Source organism: Marmota monax, unplaced genomic scaffold (genome assembly GCF_021218885.2).
Source record: "Marmota monax isolate L192 unplaced genomic scaffold, Marmota_monax_Labrador192_F-V1.1 WCK01_AAM20220418_F8-fsc00728, whole genome shotgun sequence".
Lineage (NCBI taxonomy): Eukaryota > Metazoa > Chordata > Mammalia > Rodentia > Sciuridae > Marmota > Marmota monax.
The window spans coordinates 17,897-40,322 of NW_026692317.1; the positions used below are offsets into that span (position 1 = coordinate 17,897).

Genomic DNA, 22,426 nt, shown 5'->3' on the forward strand with positions numbered 1-22,426 from the left:
AAGAGTTCATTATGCTACAATAAAAATAACCTGCAGTTACAAAACTACCATTTTTAATAATTAAAGACAGAATTTACTATTAGAACTATTTTCATAATTGTTACTTCATTTTAATTAGGAATTTTATCCATGCCCCAACAAGCACTATGAACTCATTAGCATATATTAAGTCAGTGTATGCATAACAGGTGATGAAAAATGTAAGGGCAGATTATAACAAATTGAGTCTAGGGTATCAGATTTCATAAATGACATATACATACACAGCTACCTTAGGAGACAAAAGAAGAGAAAGCCCAATTTCTCTCCTAGGAATAGTTGCTTTGAAATCTTAAATATTTTAATCTGATGTATCAAAACAGAAATGTTTGACTAGAAGATGATGGGAAATGAGAATTATGATTCAAATTTAGGAAGAAATTCATGTGTGTGTGCGCACACGCGTGCACTAGGGGTTTTATGGTAAAAATATTTCAGGAATTACACAAGAAGTTAGAATTAGACATTTGAAACTTAAATGATTGGTTTGGGAAACTGTAGACTATTCCTAACTTTAATATATATATATAGACACACACACTGGAGATCAAACCAGGGCCTTGCAAATGCTAGACACTGCTCTACCACTGAGCCCTGTTCCCAGCCCAGGAAGTAACTCTTATTGTTGTTGTTTTTTTTTTTTTAATTTACATTCTAATTATTAAAGTCAAGCTAAAAATTGTGATATAAAAATCCTCTTGAATCCCCAAAATTTTAAGAGTCTATTCCCTGTTGACTCATTTTGTTGACATGAATAGAAGTTGCAAGAGTTTAAGGAGGATGGAAGGGAAGTACAAAAGCAACAAACAGTAGCTCAATTTTAAACATGGAACTCTGTAAGGTTCTGTGCTGAGTCAGTATGGATGAAAGGCCGGTTCAAGATTCAGTGAATTATCCTTTAGAATAGTCATTGCATAAGAAGTCATGAATCTAACCATGCTTTCAGTTTTATTTATAAAAAGTAGGCATTCATTTAGTTTAATATTGCTTTTAAATAAAAATTGGACATTGGCATATTGAATTTTCTTTTTATTCGATGTTTAAGATTTTTTTTTCTTTTTTGTTTTTGAAAGCTGATCAGGGTTTTAGAGATCTTTGCTAATGCTACAGAGTGGCAGGATTCTCTCTAGCATGAATATTCTTAGGATTGTTACATTTAAAGGACCCAGGAATTAGTGTAGTGTGTACCTCATATCACTGTTGAAAACAACCTGAAATGAGTATTGAGAGCAGATGTGAACCACTTAGAAGTGTTTAGTAGGTGTTGTGTTTAGTAGGTGATTTGCCAGACTTGTTGAATGGATCATCAAAGTTAGATTATGAAATAAGAAAGCAATTGAGTCTATCTTCTTGAATAAAGCAATTTTCATTTCAACCTCTCTCACCCCCTCTTGGATTTTTTGTTCTTCGAATACCTCCAGTATTGAAAATAGTATTGTAAGGAAGGAACTGAATAAAGAGAATAAAGAGGAGAGGCAACTCAACAGTAACACAGGGCTACAATATTCAGGACAAACCTGTGGAGTGGGCCCAGTGGAGACTGGGACCCTTCTATTAGTCTAGGGTAGACAGAGGAGAATGAGGGGCGTGATTTTTTTCAATTAAGCAGTTGCTGTGGGGTTGTCAGGGAAGGGTCCTTGGGATGTCACCTTCTTACAGATGAGGAGTTTTCAGGATTTTAGTCCTAGAGGGCAATTTCCTTTCTTGTGATGCTAGAATACTGTGATTATGAGGTGACTCTTGTTCTAGGATGGAGGATATGTTTCAAAATACTGTTGTCTGTGACAACTTATTTCTAATAAGTATTACATTTTTTTCCAGTCAAAATATTTTTTATTTTTATTTTTTTAGATATACATGACAGTAGAGTGTATTTTGACATATTATAAATGCATGGAGTATAACTTCTATTCTGTGGTTTTACATGATGTGGAGTTACATTGTTGTGTATTCATATATGAACATAGAAAAGTTATGTTTTGATTCATTCTGTCTTTCCTATTTCCATCACCCCTCCCTTCCCTTCATTCCTCTTTGTCTAATCCAATGAACTTCTATCCCCTCTCACCTATTGTGTGTTAGCATTTGTACATCAGAGAGAACATTTGGCCTTTGTTTTTTGGGGATTGGCTTATTTTATTTAGTATGATAGCCTCCAGTTCCATCCATTTACCAGAAAATGCCATAATTTCTCTCTTCTTTATAGCTGAGTAATATTCCATTGTGTATATATACCACATTTTCTGAATGAGGTTTCCAAATTTGTATTACAACACTGTGACTCCAAAAGTTGCTCCTGAATTACTGACAGGTGCTGGATGCAACAATAGTGAACTCAGTGGGTTCTTTAGAAAAGTCAAAATCAGACACTTTTTATGAGCCTAAGAGTCACTGTGAGCATAAAATACTTATATAAATAGAACTGATTGAGAAAATCAGAAAATTTTATAAATTATTAAATGTGAAAGGTCAAATTGGTATAAAAATTTGTGATAAAAGACTTCTGAGATTTATCCTTCAAAACTAAAGTTGTACATTCACGTGAAATTGGTAACAATAGTAACACCAATACACTAATCATTTTTTATTACACATCATATGCCAGACACTGTAGTAAATACTTAACCTCATTTATTCCTTACAACAACACAATATCATTATGTATCATTTTACTTATTCTATAATTGAAGAAAATGCAGCTTGAAGAGGTTAAATAAGTTGCCCAAATTATAAATACAAATCAGGATAGGATTAGAATGTAATTAATAGGGGACAGACAGATGAGAATAGTGGGAGCATGAGGCTAAGAAAATAATTCTATAAAATAAGCCCACTGTGCTGACCCCCACATACTTTCTTTTCCAAGAAGCAATTTACCTAGAGCCATGGTGGCTTAAGTGAACAGGATACGTCACATTCCTTAGCAAACTACCTGTTATCTGCAGGAGAAATGCAGGTCTGAAAAAATGTCAATGATGTTACTGAAAACTCAGTACTTGTCCCTGATACTGATGCCAATACAATAATGAGGACACTGTTTTGAGAAACAGGAAAAAAAAATATTGTTTTGCTAGCAAAGGAGAAATACAGGGACCTCCTGTCCCTGAAGCTGTGATTCTGCCCCTAAGGGGGAGCAGAGAGTTTTTAAGGAGGTATTTGCTGTTTATATCCCTAACAGTGCTGCCCTTTGCCCTGATTGGAGGAGCTCAGGGGTACAATCTACACAATTGGCTAATTTTAAAATAAGACCAGGAAAAGGGAAGGACTATAATTAAAATAGCTATAATTGGATCCAATTAAGACTATATTCTGAAAATGAACCACCAGACTTTCTATTTCTCTCACTGAGATTCTCTGGAAACTTCTCTGGGCTCCCCAATAATACTGGAGTACAGGAGAGGCATACGGTCCCTCTCTTCTTTGAGAGGATTAACTCTTTCCTTTGAGAGTGTCCCATTTCCCTTTTGCTATACCTCCAATAAATTTATATCTGTTACTCTGAACAACATGTGAAATCTTTCTGACTTAATGGCAAGAATTGGGGTTTGAAGGATGGGTATGCTGCCTCAGTTTCTTGAAAGGCACCAGCCCTGTAGGATAACTAAGAAGACCAAGCCTTTAAATATTGACTATATCATTGACATGAACTTCCTTTGCAATTTGAAAACAAACCAAAAAATGGCAAGTATTGCCATATAATGTTGATACACATTGAAAAACTGACTTTTTCAGAACACTTTTTTTCTACACAAGGAGATCCAAACCTTTTTATTCTTTTAGTATTTGTCATTAAGTTCATTATGGTCAACTCAACAGAAAGGGCATTCTTTCTTGTTTTGCTCCTAGGCTGCAGGTTATATAGTTCTTTACATTAACAGAGGCCTCCCTCTGTTCCTCACCCCAGCAATTTGTTTCCTGTCTTGTGTGAGCTTGTTGTGTGTTTCATTTGATGGATAAGAGACGGACCAAGAAAGAAATGCCAGAGCAGCTCAGAGCCTCTGAATCTTTGTCCTCAGTGACCTGATGATAGTCTTCTTTCCCTTTGTATTTATGGACACTGATTTCCTACAAACGCAAAGAGAAAACTCCAGTCCGCCTAGCTTGAAGAGTGGAGTTCAGGTCTGCAGAACACCTGTACTATTTGAAGTCAGAACCTCAGGCCTCTGTGAGCTAAATGCATTTCCAGTGTTTTTCCGATATAAATAAGTCAGTGGACTTTACTGCTGAGAAGTTAAACATTGAAAGCAAGAAGGGAAGAAGAAAGAATATTACCATGTCTATGAAAACAAACACTGGGTTTGCCATTGCTAATTAAAGCATTTCACTGAGTTCCTTCAATTACCTTAGATTTGGAGGCTTTCTCTCTCTCTCTCTCTCTCTCTCTCTCTCTCTCTCTCTCTCTCTTTTCTCCCTCCCTCCCTCCCTCCCCCCCCCCTTTCTCTCTCTTTTTTGGCAGTACTCTGGAGAATCACACTTTTCTCTTTTCTATTTTAAAATTCCAATACCTTTTGATGTTCCTAACTGGGTGCCTTGATGATAATGTTCTGAATTCATAGTGCCTTTCATGTATAAGTACTTTAGAAATGATAAGAGTCCTAGGCTCCTCCACCAAAGACTTTACTGTCTCTCTAAAGCTGTTGGAGATTTGAATAGGTAGAAGGCAGCTTGAAATTGACCTGTGAGGCTAAGAATATGATCTCATTTCACTTAAAATTGTCCTGGGAGTACCAATGACCTCAAGAGGTCAAGAATTGTAGCTTTACATTCCTTTTGAAAAGCTACTGATGGCTCTCCAGGGCCTTCCTGGGGCAATGGTCTTTTTTCAGACAAAGGGAGGAATTCATTAATGAAATCATTGTTCTTCTCACCTGATACTCTATCACAGTACTTACCAGAGTTTAGACCTTCTTTATCAATGGAATCTGATCCAGTCAGAGTTCAAGAAAACTTTGCTCCAGGCAAAAGTTGTAATACATTTGAATTATATCCTTTTCTCAAATTTCTTTTCAAATACAAAGTACTACTTTTCCTTCTTTCTTCTTTCCTCCTCCCTCCCTTTCTCTTTCTTTCTTTTTCTAATTTATTTATTTATTTTCCGAGTTTCTCCAAAGATATAATGTGAAATTTTGAGTGTGGGAAAAATGAGTTTATTTCCAGATATCTATATTTTATACTTACACATAATTTTTTCATTTATCAAGTTGCCCTGAAAAGTTTAAATTATATATAGAACACAGATCTGTGCATGAGATGTCCTGAACTTTTAATATCACTTTCTCTCAATTTTAATTCTTCATATAGATAGTTAAGAATTCTTTCTCTAAATACAAAATGATTTTGGAAAATATAATCCTGAGTTTTTAGTAACAAGATTACCTTTTATAATTTTCAAGTGAAAGAAAATATACTAAAAGATGAATTTTGTAATCATTTATAATGTATTTTTCAGCTCTGATGAAGCCTTCAATAAAGTCAATTTAAATTACCGCACTGAAAATGGCCTGTCACTACTATATTTATGCTGCATTTGTGGGAGTGAGTACTTGAAATTTGCTTTTTAACTTGGGTATATGTATATACAATCAGTAATTTGAGCTGCCTAATAGTCCACAAGAAAATTCTATTTATACTTAATGTTCTCTTTAGCTTTGCCTTCCTTCCAAACCTGATAACCTTTGATTGAAGCATAGATACCAAGCAGTTATTTCACTTAATTTAACTCTGATTTCAAGTTTCAATGTTTTCCTTATCCTAAACCAAGTCACTTAGTGTGCTTGACAATCAGAAATTACTTTTAAAAATTGGGCTTGCCAGTCAGGAGTTAGGTTAAATTCTGAAGTACCCAAAATATTTCCCAAAATATCATCAAGTAGTTGCTTATCAATAATCAACGAAAGTATATGAAAATTAACAAATGTCCAAGATAAACTCTAAAAGAGAAGATCAGTCAAAATTAAGATTAAGATTAAATTTAGTTTATTTTCTCTTTTATTAATGTATCCCACACACCTTGAATGGTGTCTAACATATGGTAGTCAGTCAATAAATTTATTGAATTGACAAATGACTAGTGAATAATTACTTTGTTAACCCAAATTAAATTCATTGAAATCAGATTTTTTTATAGAAACATAATGTATAAACATCAAATGTAACCATATTCCTTAACCATTCCTCCCAAACAAACTAAACAGTGTGTACTTAGTATATTATTCTCACAAATTTAAACATGGCTACCCAAGTTTGGTCATACCCTCCGTATTTTCTTGATCTAAATAAACTCTACTACTCATGATGTTCTGACAAATCTTCTAGATTTTCATCCAAGCTTTCTTGAGAATTATGAACTTACATTTGTTCATAATGTTTTATTTTAAAGTCATCTAATGATGGAAGCACTAGATTAAAAATGCATGAGTTACAGCATTAATATAAAACTATACAAATATAAAAATTTTTAAACTTTTATAGGTATATTAGAAAAGTTCACTTTTAAGCTGTCAATTAATAGAAAACTTCATAAATGGCCTATGAACAGCAGCCTGACATTTTCATACATCAGAGTGGCATTTATCATTAAGTCAAAGAGAGATTTTAAAGCTACTTAGTTCACCCCCAATGATTCAGCCTTTATTTTTTTTCAAAGGCAACAAGTCACATATTCAAACCCTTATGTTAAAAGGGCTCCGCCCATCTCGACTGACAAGAAATGGATTTACAGCATTGCATTTGGCAGTTTACAAGGTATGAAATTTTCATTCCCATTAGTACTGTATTAGAACCAAAGATGGTGGGTATTTTTAGGCTGTTTTGGGGGAGGAGGAGCAAATATTAATCATGAAAAACTTTTAGAGTGACAGAGGCATCACATTACTGAATTGACTTCCTTTTCTTTTTTGAGTAAATATCCTTTATACACTAGACACATACTACTTTTAAGGCTTTCTGTGTTTAACCCATTTAATTCTCACAAGAACTCTGCAAGTCAATATAGTTATTATCCCCAAGGGAACATGGCTAGCTAGTGGTTAGCCAGGGTCTAAGACCAGACCATCTAGTTCCCACACAGAGCTCCTCACCAGTATACCAAGCTACCTCTGTACAGAGAGAGATGAGGTTGCATTTGATTATGATTGAAGCTTCATTTCTTTTCTGAAAGATTTCCTTAATAAAGTGTCTCTAGAGCTCCCTTTAGTTTCTTTTATTTTTTTCTTGCTTTTGCTTTAATTGTTTGTTTCCTCTCAATTGAGCCCTTGTTCCAATCAAATCTCAATACCAGATATAAGAATAAACATGAAAATGAATTGTAATAAGTGGGATATTGTGCATTGGAATTCCCATTGAAGTTATCATAAATATAAATTTATGTGATATAAAAATTATTTAAAATAAATTGTGATTCTCTAATCATAGTAACAATGTGTGCTTAGCTGTACTTACGAGCTAAATATACTGCTTATGTTATTTCTTTAGCTATTGAAATAAATTTGTAGGATGTATATTGGAGTTTATATTACAGAAAAAAATGAATTGAACATTAAAATTACATATCTGGAATATCAGATTACTGTTTAGTTAACTCAGCTATACTATAGTATATATTGTACTATATATACTATATAGTTTAGAATATAGTATAGCTGACTCAACTTCTAACCTTTCATTGTTATATTACATATTTTGTTCTTTCTCAGTTTCATGTGAATCTGTGGCAGGATTTTGTTTCACCTTTGTGTAGCTAGGGTCTGGGAGGTGGGACAACTACTTGCTTATATTGGGAACCCTCTTCCCTGTACCCTTCCTAATCTCTTGAGAGTTTATCATTGTGTGGGAAGAGGGCCACAGTTTTCCATGATTCAGTTCATATATTCCTATGGTTCATAGTGCAAATACTCTAAAGCTGATGGTCTCTTTTTATACCAAATCAATCTTTGTCCATTCTGATTCCTTATAGGTGAAAGCCATGGTTAAGTGCTAAATTGTCTTTAATACTCATTACTCCTAAACTCAAATGGAGGCTGAGTTCAAAATATATGAAGTAGCATCATACGTTGACTTTTCAGCTAAAAGGCAGGCGGTAAAAGTAAAAGAACTCTGAGGAAGGGGAAGTTGATGATGGATAACCAAGGCAATTTCTGAAACCATGAATTTTGAGTCTGTCTGGGAAATTCTTTCTATATTAGTTCATTTTGCTAAGATTTAGCATGACACTAGCTTACAACTAGCTTCTAAATGATTTAGAGTTACCATGTTTCGAGAATATATTTCTTCCTCTTGTTTATCAAAACTGAATTTCCATTTTTAGAGTTCTCTTTGCTCTATTTCTTATGTTTCCTTGTATGTTTCAGAAAGGTACATGGACTATAACTTTTTCATAGCAAGTTTACATGAATTTAGATTCTTAGGAAACAAAGTAGGCAAAGCATCTTAAAAGACCATAATAAAAGGCTTGATCACTCTGCTTATTCCTTATTCATCTGTAATAAACAAATTAAAGTTACCATTCACTCTAAATACAAAAATGACATAAAGTACCCTACCAATGCATTAAATGCAGCTCTAATTTTTCCTTGACTGAACTATTGCAATTATCATTTTAGACTCCATTTCCCTCATAAATTTCTAATAAATTTTTATTTTAACATTATTTCAAACTTAAAAGAATTTAAGAATGCTGCAAGAAACTCCTGTATACACATTATCCAGGTTAACTGTTTATGTTTTGTCTCATTTCCATTATTTTTCAGTTTTTTTCTGAGCCATTTGAAAGTAATTGCCCTATTTCTACAAAGTACTTTAAACTTTATTTACTAAGAACAAGTCACTAATATAACTCCAATATATACAATCAGAAAATTTAATATACATGGGATACTACCATCTCTATAACAAATTCAAATTTGACCAATTGTCTATATTGCATGATTTATACTTTTTTTTTTCTTTTTTGGTCTGGCCTAGGATTCCATCCAGAATCATGCATTTTTAGTGTTCTTATTTCTATAATCTTTAGTGAGAAAGTGTTTCTCAGCCTATCTTGTCTTTCTTGGTTTTAATGTTTTTGATGCTTACAGAGCAGACATTATTAACACATATTTCTTTAATTTTTTTAAAATATTGCAGTTGAACTTTACTTTGTTCATAGCACTCAAAATAAACAACGTAACTCTCACCACTTTTTTGGTAGTCACAGAAATACTTCTTTTCATTGTATATCTTACATACTCTGACATGCTAGGTCTGCTGCACATTTGAAATTTCTTTCTTTTTTCACCAATGGCATAACCTCTGTTTAATTATAGTAGAACAAATGCTCAGTATTTTAATGCCAAATGGATTGTTTTTACAGGATTTATGTTTATTGAGGTATAGTATATGCACATAAAATTTGAAATTTCAAGTATATAATTGATAATTTTTAAAAATATACCTAATCATACAATAATTATCACAAATATGATATAGAATATTTCTATCACACCCAAAACTTTCCACTTGACCTTTTATAACCAATTCTCTCCACTGTCCTTCCATATTTTTTCTTTAAATTTATTTATTTAAACAATACTTTAAATGACTAATGTAAACGCCTATCATTTTTTTCCACACATGGACTAGTTTAGGGTTTGTTTCTGTTGAATGCTTTTAAAATTGACTAATTATCACATTGTTCTGCTTCATTTATTAATTTTATTGTACACTAGACTAATGTACACTGTTACAGATAATATTCATCTTCCTTTAAAGGATGTTGAGTTATTTATTTATTTACTATTTTGTTTTTGGTATGTGGTTGTACATTTGCAGAACACATTTGATCTACTCACCCTAGTTTGACTTTTTTATTAGAATGAGTCTATTTCAGTTTTTAACTTAGCCCCTTGGCATTCTTTTTCTGGGATATGATCTTTACTTTTGGACATGGTCCTTATTCTTACATAATACATGGCTTCTTTGTATGTCACCTGAATGCCCAAATTACTTGGACCAATCTCCCCATTCTGACTTACTAGGACCCCCAAATCTCAATCCTGCCTGAACTCCAGTATCATTACCATTCACCTTTGAGTCATGAGTTTTCATGATCTCTTCTAGATCATAGCCTTTCTCTATGCCTGAGAAGCTCAAGTCGAAGACCCATGGTAAATCTCCCTGAAGACTTCTGCAATCCTTTCTCTATGGAGTTTTTTATTTTCTTCTTATCAGTTATCCAGTACTGCAAATCACAGTCATTTCACAATATCAAAACTATAATCTCCACTATTAAGTGTGAGATCTTATGTTTTGTGCCCTTCCATCTTAGACTCTTTGTCAGAGAAATATATCAGGTGGAAAGCCAAGACAGTCATGGTATACTTTAGGATGCACACTGTATCTTACCCTTGTCTCACAGATTATGGTTCTTTGCTTATGTTGTTCAGTACCTGAGAATTGTTGTATCATATACTTTGTTTTGTAGATTTGACTTGTCAGTAGGAAAAGTTTATAGGAGATGTTCTGTTTTGCTGCCATCTACTTTTACATTTCTTACAGAACAATCTGTGTAAGACATAAATTTATGATGTCAATGTTCTGTTTAAAACTTGGTATTGTCACCAATTGCCTATAAAATAAAATTTAAACTCCTGAATAATGAATTTAAGATCTTTTAATTTATCATTCTGGTGGAATCACTCTCTAGACATTTCCTGCAGTCTCTGAACTCCCAACCCTAATGATTTTCAATTTAATATGCATGAGAACCATATGGTAATTATGTGGTGAACATGGATATTTTCCTCTTATCAATCTAATTTGATACACCAGTGATGTTCTGGAAATCTAAAATTTCCAGAATGCAGGCAATTTTTATGGAAACAGTCTCAGTGTACATTTTGAAGATCACTCTTCAAAACTCAAAACTCAAAATGGGGTCAGAGAATCAGTGGAATATGCCTCAACAGATGGATTGTAGAAATGTAGACTCTCCCCAAATTGTTCAACACATGTGATAGTCAGTCTTTTCTAAAGAAGCTTAACCAGTAGAATAATCTACTTAAGCTAATAATCTACTTATCTCTCCATTCATCCATCCATTCATCCATCCATCCATCCATATATACATATATACATACGTCTATCAAGAGACAGATTTATTATAAGATATGGCTCACATGATGATTTCATGATTAAGGACAAAGAAATTCTATGACTTCCTTGTATAAACTGGAGAAACAGGAACTCTGGTGGTATGATTCAGACTAGGTCTGAAGACTTGAGAACAAGGGAAGCTGAAGGTGTAATTCTTAATCTGAGTCCAAAAGCCTGAGAACCTAGAGTATCATCCTTTGTCCTCCTTTTTGTTTTGTTCCGTACCTCAATAGGTTTGATAAGGCCTACTCATGTTGGCCTTATCTTTACTCAGTCTACCAGTGCAAATGTAAACTCTTCCAGAAACACCCTCAAAGACACAGTCAGAATTGTATTACCAGTGATCTGAGCATTCCTTAACTCAGTCAAGTTGGCACAAAATTAAACCTCCCAATCAGAATGCATTTAAAAAAAATCCCAATTTATGTGTCTGCAGGCTAAAGTTTGAAGAGCACTATTTTAGATTATGCCATTTTTTAGGCTAAGCATGTTTACACTTCTGTTTTTGTTCAGGTAATTTGTTCTGCTAAAGGATTTTTTATTTTTTTTTCTCAGCATAAAATTATTACTTATTTGAAACCAAGATAAATTGAGCCTTCTTAAGCCTTCTTGAACTCCCAGACAGATTTTATTGCACTTAATTTTGGATTCCAATTATAAGTTTACATTATCTTCTATTACAGCACTTATGAGGAGTTGTTTGCATTACTTCAAAAGGTGGTCTGTGAACTTTGAGCATTGGGACTAAGTATTTTTCTTTGCTTATTTGTTAGGACTTATAAAAGATCTTTGATGAATACTTTTTGGAAACTAGCAAATATCCAAAAAACAGTACAAACAATACTTTATGGATACTATGTAACTTAAGAAAACTGTCAACACAGAAGCTAAACTACATGTGTTCATATCTCAGTTCTGAGACTTACTTGTGTGTGTCTTTATTCAAATTGATCTTCCTCTCTACACCTCTTTGTCATCTTTGAAATGGAGCAAATAAAACTATCTATTTTGTTGGGTGAGCTTAGAAGTTTTGTTTTATGTGTGGAAGTGCCAGGAAATGAACCAGTGAGTTTATACATTGTTTATTTTAAAAAGAACAAAACATGTACTACTTAGCAAAATATCTAGCAAGCAGTAAGTACCAAATTAAATAGTAATTCTTATGTTGAACATTAATTTTCACCAACATTTACTGGAGACTAATATGTCAGTTGTTTTATAAAGAAAAACAAAAAGAAATGGGCCATGACTTCTGGATTATTACATTCTAAAGAGATGAGAACAAGTAACCTTAGTAACATCAAAAAAGTGAAATCTGTTCTAGGATCAATTGGCTCCAAAGATGTTTGATCATGTTGCTATAACATTAGCATCCCAAATGCATATAATTTTTCATCAATTATATATTTGAACAAAAATTTTCAATTAATAAATATCTCAAGGCAAAATATGTTTTTTGAAAATAAATTCAGATTTCAAACATCCTTTTGACAAGGTTATTTAGGATATGATCCAATTGTAAATTTGACTTATAAAAGCTCAGAATAGGAAAAAATATAGGAAATAGGGAAAATATCAACTATGGTTTGTTTTTTGTTTTGTTTTTTTGCTTCTTTTATAGTTATTAGTATTCTATATAATGTGTTTTCTTCACAGGAATCTTTTTAATATCCTGCCAGTTTTGTCATACTTGGTTCAGTGAAAATTAGATATTTAAATATATAAATTCACTAAATTTTACCCATCTAAGATAAAACAGAATTCCATATACTAAAATCTGATGAAGAAGAGTGAGAGGTTACTCTCAGCTCTTCTCCACAAGAATTCTAGGTATTTATTTTTATATTTTGGATAATGTATACTCCTAAAATGAAACTCAAGATTTTAAGGGAAAAAAGTGAGACTTAATATAGTTTGGAAGATCTTTAATATGACTGCTAATGAAACAAAGAAGACTATTAGATTATCTAATTTAACCTCACACATTCCTCTTTCTCAATACACACATAAACCATTTAATGAAATTTCCTTAGTGAATGAAAAGTATCACTTTGATACATCAGCTTTTTCTTTAGTATTTTATGTGATAAACGCAGATACTGAGTGATGATAGTCATTTATTCTCTTACTCATTCCAGTCATTCAGAAGAAGTTATTTTTATGTTCTTATTACAAGGGGAAGGTAAAGGAAGGGGAAAAAAAATCTAATTCAAATCTATGTCTACCTGGTTCACTAGACCCGGATTTTTTTTTCTACATAACCATGCCTATCACAAAACTCTATGTTTTCCATGAGTTTCAATTTGTATTCGTATTCATATTCTTTATCCCAATTCAGTTTTGCCTCCTTAACGCATGTATCAGATTACAAAGTTAATATTTTTTTCAGCTTTTCTAAAATATAGGATGAAGAGCTAATCTTTCATAGCTTCTCAATGTTCTGTTTGAACCAAAGTCCTTCAGGTGTGGAACGATGGACATTTTGAATTGGATAATTATTTGTTGTGGGAAGTTGTTCTGTGCATTACAAAATGCTGTAGCAGCATCTCTAGTCTCTTTCCTGTAGATGACATTAGTCACTATTCTCATTCCCAATTGTGACAACCAAAATATCTATCCACAGACATTGTCTCTGGAAGGCAAAATCACTCCAGTTGAGAACCACAGACACAGAGGAGATTAAAAGATTCATTAACTTAAATTGATCTTTTAAATTTCAAATTGCCTTTTTATTTGTGCAAATAAAGTTTCTTGATTAAAGATTGCATTTTTCCTCAATGAAAATTTGACAAGAGAGTAATAAGAAATTTTTTGAATAGGAGGAAAAAAACCCTGCAGCCCAAAAAATAAAAAGATTCTATTTTTTTTATATACCACCTAAAATTTTTAGTTAATGGTGATCTTTAAATACTATTTAATTTGAAGTTTTACTTTAAGAAACTAGAGAATATAAATTAGAGCAATCATTCAAAATTTTAATGTTCACATTTTTTCTTAGCAAGCAAATATTTCATAATTTGTTTCTAAATTAACATGTTCTCAAGAAAAAGTTAATAGGATATTGGGTTGTTAATGTACTTTTTAATTCATACATCAGACAGCACCATTTTTTTTTGATGCCACCCAAGTCTGGGTCAGGTGTTGCTCTAATGTATTCTTTTAGCAGCCAGCACTTACCTTATTCATACTGTGTATGATGCTGTACTTTAATTCCTCGTTATGTCTTTGTAGCTTCCTCTACAGAGTCACAATCTTAGGAGACCTCAGAAATGAAGCCAATTACATAAATAAATAAATGGAGATGTTAGATAATATGGATTCAACGATAGGGACAAACACTCAGGCTCAATGTTTCTGAGTTATAATAAGTGGTGAACACACTGGCAAGTTAAAGAACTTATGTACTATGAGATGGGTTCAATCACGTTTAGCTCCAGCTAATCATTTACATGTAGGAATGTAGACTTGCATTGTGTAAAATTTCAGAGAAACTTTGTAAAGTTTCCTGATATTTTAATACAAATTATTAATTCAAATTTTTATTTATAAATACTGTATGAGCTAAACCATATACATATATTCCCCTTTTAGTCTGTTTATAATCTCTGCTGGTAATTATGAGCACCACTGAATCAGGCACCATATTTAAATTTCTAATCATTCAATTCTGAGCACTTTGAACCATCTATATATTAAGTATATTAATAAATATGTTTCATAAAAGAATAAATGAAGTTAAAATTCTATGATAACTTAAAAGAAAAAAAGTATTTCAAGATATGTAAAATCAAGTTGACATTGGACAAAATAATTTCCCATTCTGGCCATTAGAATGGAAATTAGAAAATTAGACTCTTTATGAGATATTACAGAGATTGTAGGGGTAGAAAGTATAATAGTGGGTAGAAAATAAATGGGTTTAGGAAAATGGAGGCAATGAACATTGGTTGTTTTTCCAAAAAGCAAAAACAGCAATGTCTTGAGGAGGTGCAGGATCACAGAAAAGTTGATATAACAGCTTTGTTCAATCTTGTTCAATTCTTACCCATTTGAATAAATATAAAAATTCACATTCCATTTATTTTTTCATTTCAAAATAAATATGTTATAAGTAAAAACAAATTAAAGGATTCATAATATTCAATATGCTTTTTCAAACAGCATATATTTGAATTCCCTCCATGCCCCAGAAACCCCGATTAGCTTTTCTTGGTTAAGTCATCATTATATTATAGAATGAAAACAGCTCACTATATCCATAGACCAATTTGAATAACTCACAGGAAGCAATAAATTATAGAATACTAGAAAAATTGAAGAAGGGTCTGTAGGAAATAAGGAGAAAAAATTAAATCAAAAGCAAATTTGGAGTCATTACCCTGGAAAGAGTACAGGCACTCAATCTAAGATGTGTTCCCTTTATTTTTTCCTGTTGTTTCAACAATTTCAAGCAAAGCCAAGTTGTTTTTATCACGTTAAAACTTAAAAATTGACATTTTTTTGTGAAAATAGATTCAAAAAATTTTAAATAAGAGATGTATAGTTGTGAACTTTTGTGAGCAGCATTTACTATATTTATTAATAAATCCTTTCACAGAGGATATCTATGATGTACTAGGCAGCTTGAATCCATTAAATTTTAATATCTGTAACTAAATGCATTTCATACTGAAGTCGTGCCTTGTCCCTTATTCTAAAGGAAACCTAGATATTCTTAAAAGTCTATAAAACTATACTTTGTTTTTTGCAGGTTTTTTTTTGTTTGTTTGTTAATCATTACCTTTCCCTTACAAAAACAAACTGAGTTTAACAATTGCTGTGTTGGATACATTGCATTGAAAAAGAAAAAAAATACTTGGAATAATATAGTATTAGAATATTTATTTATATACCTCTAATTTCACATCCAGAAGCTCATTCTTCTGTCCAACTACTGAAGCTCTGCCTTGGATATGATGCTTCAGAGAATATTGGATGTGGATAGGATATTTCAGAAAACAATTTAGCCCAATTTTGAAAACTTAAAGATGAAAAATTTGAGGTATTTCATAATTAAATATCTCTTGGACAAAGTGAACTGAGACATAATGAATATTCTTATACAGTTGGGTCATTCTTGGTGAGGCTAATACATTAAATAAGAATATTTCTGTAAGGATACTTTGAGATGCTTGAGTTTACAAACATTTGTGCATATTATTGTATCCCCATTACTATCCTATAAGATAGGTATGGCAGATAGATTCCTTGGGAGTCTCTCTCTCTCTCTCTCATTCTGAAGAGGGGTACATGATCAGGGGTTGAAAATTAAACATTTTATGATATATATGATATATTAAGAAAAACAGAGTATTCAAGGTCATTAGACCTAATTTCAAATTCTAGTTCTAGCTAAATTCAAACGTATATTACAGAAGCACATTTTATGATATTTATTGTTAATTGGATTCACTGAAAAGCTAGCTGCCTCTGAGAATGATTTAAAAGTACAGGAGAATTATTTGGAAGTGACACTGAAAGGAGAAGGAAGAATGTAAAATCAGTCAGAAGGAGCTGTCAGACCACAATGCAGACCTTATAAAATCTCTGCCCAATGGAGAGCTACAGAGCGAAAAATTTTCTACTAGAAGAATGCTACACTGGGTGAAAATAGGTAAGCCCTTTTTGCCTTGCTTATTTATCACCTGGGAGCTTGTCTAGGAGAGTGACCATAGCTCCAATGCTTCAGTGGCTCTTGAAAAGAGCTAGCTGAGAAGGCTATCAGCTAACTGCCCTCCTACCACACTTTTTTTTGAAAGGCGATCTGAGTAGCCTATCTCTATATCCGTCACACATGTGGACATGCTGATTATTTTGTACCAAATGAAAAAGGGGGTAGCTTAACTCTATATGTAGTATGATATTCATAGTGTACATAATAATTAATAAAAATTATGTGTCAAACACTGCTAAATAAATTTCAGCATTACTAGATTAATCTTGACAATGACTCTATGAGATTGATGTTATTATCTTCATATTATAGACAGAAACTCCACAGATTCAATGGACCAAGAAACTTGTCCCAATTGTAGGATGTGGTCATCAATATGAAAACACAGATTTTCCTTGCTATTAGTCTGTGCTCTATCTACTAACATGAACATACATACAGAGGAACAAGAATGAAGGAATAAAACACACTTATGGGGTAAAAGTGATTATATGGTAGTATTAGTCCATAATTATATGGATTATTATGATATATATATATATATATATATGATAATATTATATGATAGTTATTACACTGTTACTTATTCCTTTTCTTTATTTTCACACTTTCTATAATGACGTATCTGTTTTAGACTACAAACAACCCCAAACACAGTAGTACACCAACCCCCATTTTATTATTTTCATAGTGTCTCAGTTCAAAAATTCACACAGGATGCAGAGGTATGGCTTGATTCTCCTCCATAATGTTTAGAACCTCAGTTGAGAAGATGTGAATAACTGAGTATTATTCCATTGGTGAGGGGATTAGAATCCTCTGGAGGTTTCACATGCAGTTGCCTAGGCTGGAGTGATTTGAAGGCTGGACTTAGCCAGGTTAGCTGATTGGAAAGTCCTTGTATAATAGGAACTGTCTCCATGGAGCCTGGGCTTCCTTACATCAGGGTTTTCTCAGATCAGTCAGACTTCTTTTTTTATCATTTATTGATTTTATTATTTTTTAAATACATGACAGCAGTGGAATGCATTACAATTCTTATACACATATAGAGCACAATTTTTTGTATCTCTGTATATAAAGTATGTTCACGTCAATTTATGCCTTTATACATCTACTTTGTTTATTTTTGCATCACAATTCTTAACACACATATATACCACAATTTTTCATATCTCTTTTATATATAAAGTGTGTTGACACCCAATTCAAGTCTTCATACATGTACTTTGTATAATGATGTCCATCACATTCCACCATCCTTGAATGTGGTGGCTCAGGACTCCAAGAGCACAATGCTCAGCAAATGAAATGGAAGCCATGTGGCCTTCTATAACCTAACCTTGGAAAAAAAGCAACTTACTCTGCTGTACTGTATTGGTGTCAACCCAGCCTTATTCAATGTGAAGGGGCATAAAACTCACATTTTAATGGGAAGAGTATAAATGGTATTTGCCATATTTTGAAACTAACAGAAAATATATTGTATCCACATCAGAAGAAAACAAATTTTTAGGCATAAATAAATCTATTTCATTTTTTTGTTCTGAAAAAGAATTTATAAAATTCTTGGTTTTTTTAACTTTGTTTTTTACTTATACAATATGGCAGTAGAGGATCTGAGCTCTCTGATACAGTGTCTACTTATTATGGCTTTATTCTCAGTAACAATCACAGAGCCAACAACAGGCAGGATATTAGTCATTCATTTAGAGTGCAAAGTGGTAGTTGCCACCACTACAAAACATTGCATAAATTTGGGGGTCTATTCTATCCCAAATCCTATTTCTTCAAGGATATAGTGAGACTACTTTTTCATATACTCCTTACTCTTCCATAAATAAATTTTCTTTTGTTTCAAAATAATAACTATTGTATACATAAATATGTTAGAGAAGGTTAATATATTCCACACTTTAAAATGCTTTCATGTGTCTTATTGAAGAAAAATAAGTTTAGCTAGAGCGTGCATAAAGGAAAACCTGCCAGTTTCCCAGCAAACTATTGCCAGTTCAAGTTTTAAGAGCCTATCCTTTTACAAAAACTGACATTAGACACTTGTTGTATATCATAACATGCAGGAACTAAATGAGATCAGCCTCATAATATTAGAAACTTGCCTAATATTTATATTTTATATGAAAGCTTTTCCTAGTAGATATGTAGTATATTGTTGACTTTAAATTTTTCCATTAGGTCAAGGTATAGCTATAGAGTAGAAGAGAAATGTTTCAGGGCTTGTCCTTTATCTGTAGTAAAGTACCTCATCTCAAGTTTTTCCTTGAGACCAGAATCAAGATCTGCTGAAATACTGTGGAAATTCAGAAGTGAAGCATGGACTTTAGAGTTCAGAAGTTTTAGGTTTGTATCTATCTCCAACACTTACAAACTATTTAAGGTTCAACAGTACTTTAAATTTTTTGAACCTGAATGTCATCAGCTATAGAATAGGGATAATAATAATATTTCTTTTGTATAGGCAAGATATGAAGCTTATATAAGAGGAGGTAGATAAACCATATTACTTGGTATTTGGCCCATGTACATAATTTATAAGTAGTAATGATTATTTTGTTACTGTTCTGTTTAATATGATGTGGTAAGATAAAAATTCTTTATCAGTAGTGTTCAGTGATATAGAACCTTATACCAGACAGAAGTTGAGCTTGAGAAATCCAACCAAAGTATGAAAGGATGATTATTACTTTTAATTAAAACCATTTACCTATTCTGAAAAAAATTATAATATACTTTTCCTTGAATTCCATACACGTTGACTAAGTAAGAAGAAAACAAAGGCACTTGAGAAAATGATGAATTTGCATTTACTAGAATTTGATACATATTTCATATGTTGCATGATTTACATATAACTTATTTTAATTTAGCCTATACAGTTCTTGTCATAAATAAGTACTCATTAATAAATATGTTAAATAAAAAGAATATTCATCTTTTAACTGATTTTTGCATTCTTTATGTATTAAATATATAAACATTTTTTTTTCTTTTTGGGAAAAGGTCTCACTGTGTTGCATAGGCACTGAAATTCATGATCCTCCTGCCTCAGCCTCCCAAGAAGCTGAAATAAAGGCACATTCCAATGTTACCAGATCACTTGTCACTTTTATATGTTATCACTATTTCTACAGTCTGTCACTGTTTCTACATTCTGTCACTTAATGTTTCTCAAAAATATTATATATTCCCTGTATTTTTTAAAATGACTTTATACTTAAAAAAACTTTTTTTTACCTTAAATTCCTGCCCATATAGATGAAAAAATGTTTAAAGGCTACATCTTTCCCATTTATCTTGGTGATCATGTCTTTAGCCACCACCATTCAAAATTAAAAGTTATTAGTGAAGTTGAAGTTGACTCCTGTGGATTTTTTTTCTCAACAGTAGGAATTTTCCATCTCTATTCACCATTAAATTAGCAGACATTACTTTATTGCAGTACTGATACAGAGCTTTTCTTGGTTTAGTCCTTCAAGTGTTTCAATGGTTAATTAATGAAGTAGAGGGAATACAGTTATGGAAAGGAGGTAAAGGAAAACAGAAGCAGAAGCTAGGTGATGGACTAAAATCATCACCTCAATTGCAAATTTGAGGGTTATGATAAGCTCCAGACTTCTATGTCCAATAGTAATGAGTTCTATTGAGTATTGTGCCAGGTACCTTTTAAGTGCTTTATATGTATTATTAAAACAGTTGTATACAGTTATCTTGCCAAGGAAATTAGTGAAGAGGGGCTGTAGAATTTGCCCTAGTTCACACAGTCATTAGCAGAGCTGGGAGTCTAAACAGGCAGGCTAAATCTATGATCAATAAGCATATCCTACACTATATGAATCTCAGATTTAACATGTGAAAACATTTTAGTTCTTCCTGATTCTTCATCTCTATATCATTTCATTAACCTGCTACTTACTGTACTTGGAGAAAATCCAACCCCAACCTCCATCATGGCTTTATAAGGCCTTACAAACTCAGACATCTTTGAATTTATCTTCAATATTACTTTTCTCTTGTTGTTTTTAACCATCTACTAAACACTTGTCTTGTTTCTAGTCTTCAATCACACCAAATCTATTTCCATCATAGGACTTTTGCACTAACTGTTAATGCTTATCCTAATGCTTACCTTAGTGGTACAGTGCATATGTGGGGCTTTGGGTTCCATCCATAGAAAATTATTATAGGCTACTTTTAGGCTGAGCAACAGTAGGTTGAAGATGAAATATTTATCTAACTTTTTGGTAGAGAAGATAGGTGGAGGAAAAGAGTTGGAAAATATTAAATTATTTTTTTCTATTTGAAGCTCTTACTGAAGTATTAAAAATATTGGGTTTTTTAATTAGAGAATTTTCTAGTTACAGTGTGAAATAATATGTGTGCAATTTACAAATGCAATGGCATATTCCATGAAGATTTTATTTTATTGCCACTTGGTGTGTTGATGAACCAAGTATTGCGGAAGTTGTGACTTGAATTCTTACTTTGATGGAGAGGGTTAAACATGGAGATCTTTGCATTCCCTTCCAATTCTGGACTTTTGTGAATACATGACCTACCACATCATCCTTTTGAGTGTTCTGACTTGTTAAAAAGAGTCAAGGAAAAAAAGACACTACTGATTAATTATGTATAGGTCCCATGATACTGTGTATTACAGAAGAAGCAATTACTGAACTACTTTGAAACAGTCCAGTGAGCTGCAGTTTGTTCTTCTTAGAAGGAATATTTCATCTTCATCTCTAAAAGAAAAACAAAAATAAACTTTCACACAATTCCTATAAATTCTTAACATCTTTTGTAATTAATTTTAGTTGCTGGAGAAAGCATATGTATTAGAGTGATCTACATGTAAGATTGAGTTCAGTTGCAAGAACCTTACCATAGATAAGTGTCCATTTTTCTTTCATGGTCAAGTGGTAGAGAATTGATTGGACCTAAACAGCTCTGACATTTGCTCCTACATTTCAACCATGTGAGAGCCACTTTCTGCTATCTAATATATTCTTATGCCAGAAATCACACTTAGGTTTTCTCTGAGCACCTAAACTGGCTGACAGTCAGGAAATCAATACATCCTGTTGCACAGATTTCGTGTCTGCTATTAGTAGAAAAGTAACACTAAAGATGTGTTTTCTTGCAGGACAGTGCAGAATTGATCACATCCCTAATTCACAGTGGAGCTGATATACAGCAAGCTGAATACGGTGGCCTTACTGCTCTCCACATTGCTGTGATAGCTGGTCACCTAGAGGTAAGTCATGCCTTTGTTACCTGTGAAAACAAAGATTAGCTACCTCTTCAAATTATTCTCAGTTTTCAACACTGGCTTTTGAGATGATAGAAGTTGGTTTGTTTTTTAGCTACTAAGCACATTAATTTCTTTTGACAGTAAAATTTAGCCATTCGAATGTATTTTTTATAGTTCAGTACATTTTGTAATGATGTAATCAAATATCTACTAATATAAAAATGGCTCTGTATGAGAGACTTTCGAGCAGTGATTAAGATCATAAGTTTTGAAAT

At 32.6% G+C, this 22,426-nt stretch overlaps 1 protein-coding gene across 5 annotated transcripts in view; it reads left to right on the forward strand.

The window, feature by feature from the left end:
- The window catches only part of LOC124090539 (serine/threonine-protein kinase TNNI3K), a 127,885-nt gene that overhangs the window by 7,671 nt on the left and 97,788 nt on the right, over positions 1–22,426 (forward strand). For all 5 annotated transcript variants that reach the window (XR_009226505.1, XM_046441166.2, XM_046441168.2 and 2 more), the window contains 3 exons: positions 5,489–5,574; positions 6,686–6,783; positions 22,044–22,154. Coding sequence is in view for 4 of the 5 variants with exons in the window: in XM_046441166.2 (XP_046297122.1) it covers positions 5,489–5,574; positions 6,686–6,783; positions 22,044–22,154 (295 nt within the window). In the remaining variant the exon portion in view is untranslated. The remainder of the gene's footprint in view (positions 1–5,488; positions 5,575–6,685; positions 6,784–22,043; positions 22,155–22,426) is intronic.